We start from the raw sequence: 12,654 nt of genomic DNA on the forward strand, positions 1-12,654 counted from the left end.
GCGTCTCCAATTGCTTCAGTCTTTTTCATCGGTGTTTTCATTCCGCAGTGGCATGGCAGTGACCGTATCTGATACTCATTTTCTGTCAAATGATCCAAACGTCATTCTTTTCCTCGGTAACTAGCCAACATTTACCAGCCGTAGAGGGCGCTGTTCCACACCTTTGACAAAAATCAGTGGAAAATGGGGTAGAAATGTGAAAAAAAATCAATAATGATTTTGACTTTTTCATTTATAATAACAAACAAACAATTGTCTAAATCATATTTCTGTGTGACAGACTGGCATTACCATCTGTCCTGCAGAAATATGATTTAACTTGTCTTTGCAAGTTATTGGCTTGCAAAGACATTTTAGTGCAGATATTTGTGGTTCACAGAGGATGAATCCTGACTTTGGTGATCCCTTAAATTTTCCTCCTGTGCCACCAAATTGTCAAAATTTCCCTAATTCCAACACCTCAGTTACCTTAAGATAACTTAATTCCAATGAACTAAGACAAACCTTTGGTTTAAATGTAACATACCTCCCATTGGATTCTTCAGCATTATGGTTGCAACACAAATTTGTTACCATAATACAATACTTACTGTAATACAATACTTGATATTTTATTATTGGGTTATGTCATATATCTGACTGAATTTTAGAGTATGTGTTAATTGTATTATCTCAAATAAAGTCAGAAAAAAAATACACAGATAAATACATGAGCAATGTTATTGATTTTATTTTCTGATGATTGACAGATGATAATCTAGACAAGAAACAATCATGTGATACATAATCTCTCAGTCTGAACATGATCATCACAGGGCTTTTTGGTGTGAGTTATATTCAAACACTAAATGAGTAACTTTGCTCTTCACAAATAACACACAGGGAGGCACAACAAGGATTTTCAATTTTTATTGACTTTTTGGACAATTTCTTTTCCAGTGTCATCCATAACCGTTCACTTCAATGGTATTTGCATAATCTTTCATTCAATACTAGGAGGATATAAACCAAGGTAGGCTGATGCTAGATGTTGAATTAGCAGCTAGCAAGCTAAATCTGCACTCCTCAAGCAAAATTAAACTAATCACTATAACTGGGGGCAGAAATGTTCCAAGAGCTTTCAGAGGAACAATAAACATACCCTCCAGTTGTCCATTAAAAATGCACCTTGACATCATCTCTACCTGGTTTGTATCTTTCTAGTTGTAAGGCTGATAAAAAAAAGGGCCATTGCTATTTAACAGAACATCTGCATAGCAACTGGAAGACAAAGGGACTGGACACTGACCCAATACAGAGGATGAATAACACAGGACATCACTAAACAGATAGTTGGCACAAGATGGTCTGCTGTTTTTCTCAAACACACAGTCATTTTCTTTTGTAGAGTGATTTACGTTTGAATGTCAAAAAGTTCATTCAACAGTTAGTGTGAGGTTTGATACGTTGGAGCTGTAGGCCTAGTGTTGTAATAAGTTTAGTTCTCGCATGATCTCCAAGCATCTGGCAGTTTGAGTAGGTGCCATCCTGTAGTGGCTGAAACCACTCCCCCCTCCCCTTAGTAAAGTTTACCAATTCATAAGGCTACAAGGTACGTGCCACTACTTGACCATATTCACAGAAGCACAGTTACAAGCAAATGGAGAGACATGACAACCACTACAGTGTGCTTGAGGGCTAACAACTGACAAGTTTCACTCAGCTACATGAGTAAAGCAGGAGGGGGGTGTAGGTTACTGAAACAGCTGGCCCCTTGTTGGTCAGGCATCATATCACCAGCAGTAATTCAATCCCTTTTCCCCACCCTGCAAAGGCAACTAAGATAAGGGCAGCTCAAAAAAACTAATGTCTGGCCACCATTGAATTTGGTATAACAGTTCAAACCACAATGAAATGTCAGGTCTAATTAACATTTAAATTTCAGTCTTTTACAGACTGCAGACTTAACCGCAACATCTGTCACTTTTTTTTAAGCATGAGACAGTATTTAATGCAGATACAAAGCTCACAAGTCAATTACAGTACCTGAAAGCACTTGACTGATAAATCTGCAAGACGCAGACCAGGATAAGTAGACAGAGAAGGATGACATTCTCAGAACTGAAGACTTTCAGGGTCAGCGGTCAGTCCAGGTCAAGAGGGGGGACAATGACAGGGAAGATTGTGTCCGGTTAAGTTCAGGCCCATTGGTAGCAGCACGCCTTAGAAGCGCTTCGGTCCCCAGGGAGAGGTCTTGGTCGCCACTGGGGCTCCAAAGCTGGGGAAATCTTCAGAGCTGGTCATATCGGGGGCCTAAAGGTAGGACGGGGAAAAAAAAAAAAAAAAACAGATTAAGAAAAAAGTAGGTGCCATGGCTTTTAATTTTCAACAGTACCATACTACTGGGGAAATGTTACCTTCTCATTGCCAGTGGTCCAGGGAGCCTCTCTCACCACAAAGCCTTTGGATGGGCCACGTTGTTCATCCATGGCAGCAGCACTACCCCCAGAAGGCCTCATGTAAGCCATCTTTGCCTCATTCTCCACAACATCTGCCATCTGAAAAAGTAGCACAAGTTTTCCAGTGAACATTTCAGGCATTCCTCACATCATTTAATACAAAAATCAGAGCTCATACACAGGAAAGCTTACGTATTCTTCTTCCAGGTTAAGGAGGTGGTCGATGGCTTCATCCACAAGCTCAGGGCGACCTGTGACCGTCACAAGGTTTGGGTCTGCAGCTCCACTCTGGGGAAACCTGAGATCAACCTAAAGAAGATGGATAGCAGGCCATGTCAAACACAAAGACAAAGTGAAGCACCGAAGAGATGTTTTTTTCCCAAAAATATATCTAAGTTGCTCTCTCAGGTGTCCTTCACCTAGGGTACCATCTGATCCCATCACACTGAGCTGGGTCTGAATTGCCCTTCCACCTTGAACACCTTCAGACCCTTTAGGAAGAAGCCTGTTGCTAAGATTGCTAGTGTTAAATTATTATACTAGAGATTAATGGGATTACAAGAGTCCCAATCCTCCACCTGCCCCAAACCAGCCGACCCCAGAAAGGACAAACACCACCACTCTGTCCCAGGTCAAAGTCAGAGCTTCCATCATCATCATTATCTATGTGGGTGGCAGAGTGTGAGCACATGGGAGTGGATGCAATGTGAGCCTTTCGGTTTTGATGAATTCATGTTGAGAAAAGAAAGTAGAATTCTTATTAAGACAAGGTGGCGACAGTTATCTCAGTGTCAAAGACCCGAAACTATCTGAATGGCCAAATACCACAAGCAGTAAGTGAAAAAACATTTTCTAACTTGGAAGAAACAGTATAGCTGTTTGCAGGTCTAGTCATAGTCTCCAATTAATGGCCTTGAAAAACTGATAATAAAGCTTCTGACTTTTCGATTCTGTATCATAATAAAACTGATAAGAATGTTTCCTGTTCTCAGAGTAGCCTCACCTTAAACTCATCCATGATCTTGCGGATGCCCTTGCCGCGGGCTCCAATAATGCGGGCATGGACCCTGCTGTCCAGGGTGATGTCCTCGGAGATCATCTCTTCCAGCTCATCCACGATGGCCTTGATGGCATCTCGTGCAGCTATGGCTTTGTGCTCATACCCTGTAATAGTTATCTGATCCTGTAGAGAAACAACAGCCAGCTGACTATTAACACCAACCCAACAGGAAGAAGAAAAAAAATGCAGTAAAGAAAAAAAGCATTTATCCAATTCTGACATGGAGTCACTTTACTGATGATGAGCTCATGGGCAAAATAGTAACCAGTATGCCCATGTTGTGTTGACATATAAGAACTGGTAGTTTAGCACCACCTGCTGTGCTGATGCAGTAAATAGCGTTCACATTTTTGTATAATTTCTGATTTGAATTTAAAGTGTCTGTGAGAAAACACAGAGGAGGTATTATACCTGGTTTTCATCATTCTTCTCTGGGAACTGGATGTTAACATCGTGCTCAGTGCGGATGTTTGTAATAATGGCACCCTTGCGGCCGATGATTTTGGGGTGATACTTGGGGTCCACAGTGATGGTCAGCTTGAAGCTCCTGAGTGCCTGCAGAGGATTTGAGGGAAACAATGCTCTGGATTAAAACTCTAGAAAGTTTAACACCTGGCTCTTTTCAACATCTGCTGGAACGTGTGATCACCTAGCATGAGAAAAGTTAATAATTGAGCTCTTTCCTCCCTCACTGTTATCATAAGGGTGCCCTTTAAGTTAATCTCAGAGGTAACTGCTCCATGTGAGCATGTGAATCATCAACACTGCAGAAACACTTAATACCATGGGAATGAGAAAGAGTTCGCAATCGCACTATGGGCACATCTGAATGCTTCACACAATACTAACCCGATCCTCTTGCTCGGCCTGCAGCTCTTTGACGCGCTCCAAGAGGCCCTCTTTGGCGCGATCAAGATGATTGGCCAAGCCAGTGATGGCAATTTTATCAGACTGCTGCTCAGGAGCAGGCACTTGAATATTAACCTGGAGACAGACAGTGAGGTCAGCCCAAACTATAATCAAACTAAAAAAAATCCATCTGCGTATCAACACAAAATCTACAACACATACCTCAAATTCATCCATCATCTTACGAATTCCACTTCCTTTCTGTCCAATGATGTAACGATGAAGCTCAAAAGGCACTTCCACCTCAATAGTGACAGGCACCAAGGCCTAAGGAAAGAAAACAGTTCAGCAAACAAAGCAGCAATTACAAGAAATTAAACAAGTTTCTGCTGTGAATACGGACCTTCAGTGCTTCCACGGCAGCATCGCACCGCTCTTTGCGACCAGAAATCACAATCACGTCACACTTTTTGGGTGCGTTTGGATCGACAGGCTCCTTCACTTCTCCGTTTGCCTCTCCATTCTCCTGAATAGGAGCCTCTGCAGGAGGTGCTGCTGAAAAGTGAAGCCCACAAAGCTTAATGAGAAATTTTAAATTCAGGGACTCTATACCTAAGTCTTCACACTGATCAAGTTTTACCTTGTGGGTCCTCACGCTCTGGGAACTTAATCTGTACATTGTGATCTCTGGTGATTTGCTGGATCCGTGATCCCTTGGGACCCATGATAGAACGGTGGAACTTCTGAGAAATCACACACTCAATGGTCACTTGAGCATCCTGGAAAATAAAATGTTCAAAAAGGAGGAAAAAGCAGAGGGCAAAACAGTTATTTTCCAGTTATTTTACAGAAGAATAACACTCACAGAATAAAGCCCATCTCAGCAAAACAAAACTGTATCTACTAACCAAGTCCTCAACAATCTCCTGCATGCGCTTCTTGGCTGCCTCCACACATTCTTTGGCTCCTTTGAGGGTGACCTTTTCACTCTGAGAGCCCGTGCGAGGGAAGCTCACCATCACGCCACCGTACTCATCAGCAAGGTCCCTGAGGACTTGGCCACGGCGAGCCACAAAGTAGCGATGGTGCTTGGGGTCAACGCTCATAGTATCCTCAACAACGTTGTCCTGTTTTTAAAAAAGAAAAAGAAAAAAAAGAAAACATAAATACATAAAAATTCTGACATGTAACAGAACCAAAGCCTCGGTTAAATCTGTCCTGGTATGTTCATAAATCATTTGAACTCTTACCAAACTCCTGATGAGTTCCTCCAGCTCCTTCTGGGCCTCCCTCACTGCTTCTTCAGTGCCAACCACAGTGATGAGCTCTTGGTCTTTGTCCTCTGCAGTGGGGAAGATGATCCTGGCCCCGGTGCTGTCACGAACCTTACGGATGTTTCCACCACCTTTCCCAATGAGGAATTTGTGGTATTCTGGCTTTGCGCGCAGCTCAGCAGTGTGGCTCTTCGTTTGCTGAAGAGAAACATTTACAAACTGAATTCTACAAGAAGACATTTACTACAAGTCAACCTCTATTATAAGGTCAGCACAAAAGATGCTCTTATTAGCTTCTAAGTTACAACAGATGATAAATCCTATCATGCACCATTCAAAACAAGCAGTTCAATGTTTTAATGGGCTAAACTTTTAAACATTTCAGCCTCAACTGGCACTAGGTCTGCACAAGCTTGCCGTTTTTCTTCTGACAGCTGAAAAGACACTGAAAGAAGTTCTCAGCATGTGGTAATGTACAAGCAAGCAGTTCTTTCCCCACCCTCCCTCTATGCCCACATATAATGGCTGCCAGTTTAACAGGGTCAACTGAAGTTCAGCTTTTTATTAGACATTCATACAAACCTTCTCCTCTGCCAAGCCAAGCAGTTGCTGCTTGGCTTTCTCCACCTCCTCTATAGGGCCTCGGATGGTGACCTTATCAATCCCTGAGCCCTCAGTGGGGAAGTGGATGTGTACGCCGCCACATTCCTCCATGATCGAGCGCACCAAACGACCCTTTGACCCAATCAAGGAGTTGTGCAGCTTGGAGGGAATGGAAACCTCTATCTCTGCGATGTTTGCCTAAACACAATGCAACATTAATTAAGCATATGTACTAGATTTGGACCCATCTGCCAAGGCATCGGAGACTAGCTCTATGTGTGTGTTTTGCTTACCAGCTCCTTCTGAATTGCCAAGATGCGATTTCGTGCAGCCTCACAGTTTGCCTTCTTCCCAGTGATGACGATCATCTCTGAGTTGCTGTTCTCAGCAGGCAGGTCAATTTTTGTATTGGTTTCCTCCCGAATCTAGAAAGAAAACAGACGTAACTGTCAAATCAAACTCCAACAGAGTAACAGCCTCATTCCACAGAATAAATTCTCTTTTAAATACACAGTACCTTCTTGATGTTTGATCCTCCTTTTCCAATTATGTTTCTGTGGAACTGCTTGAAGATGGGGACTGAGACAGAGTAGCTGTTCTCCACCTAACCACACGATTTACTAAGGGTTAACACTCGACTACACTTTAATTTGGTATCCATAACAAGTGCATTAAAATGTCTCAACACAATATCCTAACAATAGCATACAAAAAACAAACAAAATACAATTTACCATTTCAGCCACTATCTTCTGCATGAACTTGGAGCATTTCTCCACCTCAGTTCGTGGGCCCCTAAGCTGAACAATGTCGCTTTTTTGTGCTGGGTCGGGGAAATTGATGATGACCTGGAACACATAATAGAGTAATTAAAGCACATTTAACAAGTTCAAAACAGACAAATCAACAGCAAGTAAAAACCAGTATCAACAGTTTGTGACTCACCTCTGGGAATTTGTCGCGCACTTCTTTTATCTTCTCCCCTTTTTGGCCGATGATGGCTCTGTGAAAACGCTGTTCAATGATCAGGTCCTTTGTACGCTCATTCTCCTGCAAGAGACAGTATATTTAGTAATGGCACATCTGGATCCAATTAGCTTCATGTTGCCTGTAAACTCAAGTTTGTACCAACCATGCGTGACGCTAGCTCAAGCAGCTCCTTCTTGGCTTCCTGTACACCCTGGGGATCCCCCTCGATACGGATCAGGTTGCTTTTCTCATTGTCAGGGGGAATGCGGACAGTCACCTTGTGCAGCTCTTTGATGCGGTTGACTATAAAATAAGTCAGTAAAAAAGTGGTTTGAAAAGAATGCCGATACAGTTGCACTGTCCACAGGTCAGCACACCAGTCTTTTGTGTACTTACTGTTAACACCTCCTTTTCCAATCAGGTGTCGGTGAAATTTGGGATCCACGCTGATCTCTGCATAGTCCATACGGCTTACCTGTTAAGACAAAAATATAAAAATATCACTTTCTGTTTTTCCTTTTACACTTTATAGCACATAACCTTGACATTAGAAAAGCCCTTTTGACTGACAAATTAGGTTTGCAGTCTTAGTCCAAGACATAATTCAGTAGGGAACTCAATACTCACCAAATCTGTTACGATGGCTTCAATCTGGCTCTGCACCATCTGCACGTCTTTGGTGGGACCCTCCAGGGTGATCTTATCTTCTCCCTCAGTGAACTCAATGTGCACCTGTATGAAAAAAATGAAGTTAAACCAGAAAAGAAACGAGTTTTCAAAGCACTGTAATTAAAGAACCCATCATTCAACAGACCTTGGGCATTTGTTGGGTAATCTTGGCCAAGTTCTGCCCCTTCTTGCCAATAATGAAACGATGAAGCCAAGAAGGAGCTGAGACCGAGGAAACAGTGTAGCTGTTTGCCTGTGAAAGGAAACATATGCCTTTAGTTATGCTTCATTTTTTAAACAATTATAGGTGTCAGCAGTCGTCAGAAGATGTTTACCTTGGCATAAACTTCAGTGAGAGCCTGACCCAGGCGGTCTGGCTCCCCACGAAGGATGACAGTTTCTGAGCTGCTGTCAGAAGGTGGGATTTCAACTGACACACCAGTTCTATCCAGGATCTCCTGGAGGGTGTTTCCCTTGGGGCCAATCACATACTTGTGCTGAGACTTCTTTACCTCCACTGCAATAGTGGTGGCATTCTTCTTCTGCAATAGAAAGAATGGATGATCAGGAACCTAGTGTATGTATTTAATCTTTGAAAAGAAAAAAATCTGAATCAACTCAAACAGTCCTCTTAATAATTTCCCAAAATGTTAGTCTACCTTGTCTTCATAGATCTTCTTGATCATAGCCACAGCAAGGGCCACCTGCTCCTTTTCCCCAGTGATGACAATCTCAGTCTTGTTCACACTTGGAGGGGGAACATTGATGCGGGCACCGGTCTCCTGCATCATCTCTCCTACCAGCTTATTGTAGGCACCGGTGATGAATGGATGGTACACCTTGTCAATGTTCACCCTCTCCACAGCACGCTTGTCCTACAGGGCAGGAGAGAGAGAATTAAAATACAGACTAAATATATATATATATATATATATATATATATATATATAAATATATATATAGATATATATAGATATATATATATAGAGAGAGAGAGAGAGAGAGAGAAACTAAAACCTCTTAAAAATTAAGTAGTTGTATATCTGAGAGGCCATGTTACCTGCTCAGCAGAGATCAACAAAATCTCGTGCTTTGCCTTCTCCAGGCCCTCCTTGGTACCAGAGATCTTGATCTGGTTGCTGGGGTCGTCAGGTCGTGGGATCTGGATTTTGGTGGCAGTCTTGAGTTCTAGCTCCTGAAGCTTCTCCCCGTTCTTACCGATGACAAAACGATGGTGCTCCTTGGGGATGGCGACAGTAGCTGAGGCCTGTTGGGGTAATGTACAGTTGGCACCACTGTCTAGTTAAACCATCCATATCATGCATTTTTTATCATCAAAGATGGATCTCTACCTGAGTCTGCAGTCGGGACACAATCTCCTTACGGGCCTTCATCACAGCATCCAACTTCCCAGAAACCATGATGGAAAGACCCTGATCTTTTGCCAAGGAGAGTTCCAGGTGGGCTCCGGTCTTATGCATGATGTCCACACAGACCTTCGCTTGGTCTCCTTCCCCAAACTGGTTGATGTCCTTGTACTTGCGCTCCTCTAACGGCACATGGAAAACCTAGTTCATGAGGAAAAATAATTTTAATTTTGAATCAATATCTTTGTTGTAAGGCAAAAACTAAATGTCTATAAAAACCATCTAACTAATGAATACTGACAGAAGCAAACCTTCTAAACTTCAGCAAAAGTAAATGGAAAAAAGTCAAACTAAAGATATTAGTGAATAAAAAATGCATTGCTAGCACAAACAGTATACCAGTGGTCACCAACATTTTAGCTTGGGCTCTCTCAAAAATGTAGACTTTTCACAGCCTTAGTGTGGACCTGACTTTTGATAAGTGCAACCAAACTATGACATTTCTTCTTCTGAATGTTTCATTTGAAGGGAATTTAGAGACCAGAAAACAGTGTAATATGTTACACGTTTTGTTGCCCTTAAAAAAAAAAAGCCTTGAGTAGACATGTCATAGCACAAATGAACAGGTGAAATTAATTACATTAACAAATATTACATTACATTTAGTTATGTCAGTTCCAGGGTCCTGGTATTGTGCTTACTGGCATGGCTCACTAGAACACTTGTTAATGTTATCTGTTGTGCCTGTGTGTTTCCTGCTATTAGAAGTCAAAAACTCTGTGAGAAGTGAGAGTTTTTTTGTTTTTTGTTTTTTTACTTAATAGCTGATCACTTCTGTTGTTTGGCAGCTAGCTGTAGATATACTGACTAGGTACACTGCAACACCCTGAACTCAATTCAGGACACTCAATTGTTCACACAATAACAGCAACCTTTTTAGTTCATACATGGTTTTAACTTTTAAAAAAGGGTTACCTGGGTGATAATAGAGGACTTGAGAGGACGGATCTTGGATGTCCAGGCATTGGCGGTTTCCTGGGTCCCCTCGGGTGATGCCGCCTTCTCGGGCAGAGGTGGGAAGGCTTCCTTGTAAGTAGGAAGGGCATCCTCATCCTGTCCAGCACTAGGTCCTGCCACAGCAGCTGGACACAGACAAAAAAAACATAAGATGAGCACACTTACAGCTCTGTGTTTGGATTTTTATGGCTCTGCTCGTTTTATAAAATGCAAATACTCACCACCACTCTGCTCTGGCAAGAGCCCACTGCGGTGCTCATTGAAGCTTTCCTGCGTAAGTACAGCGACTGAGCTCATGGTCAAAATCCCACGTTAACACAGAGTCCGAGTGTGCCACTGAAAGCAAAGGTTACATGTGTTACTGTCAGAAGTTTGCCAACAGAGCATAACATTTTTAATAAAGGCCCTAAAACATGTTTCTCAATCAGCCTCTCAGTATGAATGATGAGGTCATACATGAACACACAAATTTGTGCCAAATTTAGAGCTGCTCCATTTATTTGTGAGATTTCTGCATTTGTGTTTTTGCCATTGTTTTTCCTCATTATTTCAAAATGGGCAGAGCTTAGTTGCTTCATGTCACATATTTCTTTGCAGCAATCGGTATTCAGCAACATCTCAATCAAATGTGACAAAGCTGATTAGCCAAGTTTTTGAGTATTAATCTCTTCATAATTAATACCTCTGGGTGTATTTTCTGAACTTTGACTAATATTGTTCCGTATCTAGTTGTAAATATGCAATGATAGAGAAATACTGACACCAAGTTTAGGGCTTTAAAATAGAAGATTTCAGGTACCATTATGTCCACAGTCCATTGATTAGCTTTTTCCCCTTAGTAGAAGCTTACACAATAAAATACTAATTTGTCAGGGTTATGAAGGTTTAGTGTCAAACCACTACAGCAACATCATCTGATAATTAATAAAGATTTCATAGTAACTCTTATTTGTATTGTTATTGAAAATCTGGGCTACACCAACTTGCTATAATCACCTCTTAGATTTAACCATTACACACTGTATTAATGGTTTGCACATCAGCAATGCCAGTGGTTTATGGATATGATAGGGTCCTTATGAAGGGGATTTTGCAGAGTTTTGTATGCAGACATTTGTCATAATAGTCAAACCTAGATAAAGAATGCCCTTGTTTGAATGGTTTGAAAAAGGAATTATCCTCTGAAGTGTCACATGCACAGGTTTAGCAAGGCACACGAGCTTATCATGGGTGGACTTTGGGATTTTCACCATTATCTAATCTACTTTTATCAAAAGAACCCATGTCTCACAGAATAATCACACTTCTCCTCACATTACAATGTCAGTACTATGTTAATGTTTTCTGAGACTGTGAGTGGTGAGTAAAGAGATCATGCCTAAGCACCACAAAGTAAACAGTGGTGGGGGCAGGGCCACAGCTACAGTACATTTTGTCTTTCTAGAAGAAACCAGTTTGTCTTCTGTTCAACTCTCTTTGTCCAGTGCTATTCTAAGAATTGTAGCAAGGTGAGCAGGCTCCAAGGTTAAGAGGATTTTTCCCCACTGACCCCTCTGTATGTCCATGTTGGATAGGATTAAAGCAAAAAATCCACCAACAGAAAACTCAAATGCCCTATCTGGGATCTGGGAACCAAATAATTCTCTCCTTGAAACACACCATAAAGTCAATCCTCTCTATGACATTTAGAAAAAGATCTTAAAGCTATTTTGATTGCTGGATTACCTAAATCTGGGAGGGTTGACTGAGTTCGGCTAATAATTACGTATGCTCTGCAAAGGGGGAAATTAAACAGATGAGCACTCTGGATTCCGCTTCACTATCAATGCTGAAACTTAATGTATCATCAGGAGTCACTGCTCTGTTTTCTGACTGGCAGAGAAACAAATTCACTGACCAACAAGAGCAGAGGAATGTGATTTGTTTTAGGGTGGATTTTGCCCTTAAGCACGCCTGAAATTTATCTGAAAGCATAGAGAGACAACTCCCAGATGTCTTGCAAAACTAATTGATATTTTTAAGTTTTTCATGAAGGAAACTCACTACAAGCTTCAACATGGTTGTATCCACCCCCCATTTCAGGAAACCTCCTCCCTCTCAGGCTGCATAAATTTGAGGCTGCTCTGCCCAGTGCTCATTACCATTCACAGACCTTGTTGCCAATATAAGTCTGCAAATTTCTTCATTTAAACACTGGTATGAACAAGAATATCTATAAACCACAGATACATCAAAACGTGAGCTAACATATTTGTCTCCAGTCTTTCGTGAATTTCGATGGACAACTCTGTAGCAACAGTAATTTAATTTTGGAGGTAGGCCTTCCTCTAGAAGGTGCATCATCAAAGTCATCCATGATGGGGGAAACAAAACCAAGCTAAAGCTAAAGTCCAGTAATGCTTTCACAT

At 41.6% G+C, this 12,654-nt stretch overlaps 1 protein-coding gene across 3 annotated transcripts in view; it reads right to left on the reverse strand.

Annotated features, from left to right (window-relative positions):
- Positions 1-893: 893 nt before the first annotated feature.
- Positions 894-12,654, reverse strand: part of hdlbpa (high density lipoprotein binding protein a) — a 239,887-nt gene continuing 228,126 nt past the window's right edge. For 2 of the 3 annotated variants that reach the window (XM_051077530.1, XM_018669913.2), the window contains exons 3-28: positions 10,468-10,582; positions 10,205-10,371; positions 9,215-9,430; positions 8,923-9,129; positions 8,522-8,737; positions 8,198-8,404; positions 8,008-8,115; positions 7,821-7,925; positions 7,590-7,668; positions 7,357-7,496; positions 7,170-7,274; positions 6,959-7,072; positions 6,742-6,828; positions 6,518-6,649; positions 6,204-6,422; positions 5,598-5,819; positions 5,256-5,474; positions 4,988-5,126; positions 4,751-4,902; positions 4,570-4,674; positions 4,348-4,482; positions 3,910-4,053; positions 3,442-3,621; positions 2,631-2,747; positions 2,397-2,537; positions 894-2,292 (exon numbers count right to left, since the gene is read on the reverse strand). In XM_051077530.1, coding sequence (XP_050933487.1) covers positions 2,203-2,292; positions 2,397-2,537; positions 2,631-2,747; positions 3,442-3,621; positions 3,910-4,053; positions 4,348-4,482; positions 4,570-4,674; positions 4,751-4,902; positions 4,988-5,126; positions 5,256-5,474; positions 5,598-5,819; positions 6,204-6,422; positions 6,518-6,649; positions 6,742-6,828; positions 6,959-7,072; positions 7,170-7,274; positions 7,357-7,496; positions 7,590-7,668; positions 7,821-7,925; positions 8,008-8,115; positions 8,198-8,404; positions 8,522-8,737; positions 8,923-9,129; positions 9,215-9,430; positions 10,205-10,371; positions 10,468-10,543 — 3,822 coding nt within the window. In that variant the 5' untranslated portion in view covers positions 10,544-10,582 and the 3' untranslated portion in view covers positions 894-2,202. The remainder of the gene's footprint in view (positions 2,293-2,396; positions 2,538-2,630; positions 2,748-3,441; positions 3,622-3,909; positions 4,054-4,347; positions 4,483-4,569; positions 4,675-4,750; positions 4,903-4,987; positions 5,127-5,255; positions 5,475-5,597; positions 5,820-6,203; positions 6,423-6,517; positions 6,650-6,741; positions 6,829-6,958; positions 7,073-7,169; positions 7,275-7,356; positions 7,497-7,589; positions 7,669-7,820; positions 7,926-8,007; positions 8,116-8,197; positions 8,405-8,521; positions 8,738-8,922; positions 9,130-9,214; positions 9,431-10,204; positions 10,372-10,467; positions 10,583-12,654) is intronic. The other variant, XM_018669914.2, reaches the window with a different exon arrangement.

The sequence above is a fragment of the Lates calcarifer genome, linkage group LG17 (assembly GCF_001640805.2).
Source record: "Lates calcarifer isolate ASB-BC8 linkage group LG17, TLL_Latcal_v3, whole genome shotgun sequence".
NCBI lineage: Eukaryota > Metazoa > Chordata > Actinopteri > Centropomidae > Lates > Lates calcarifer.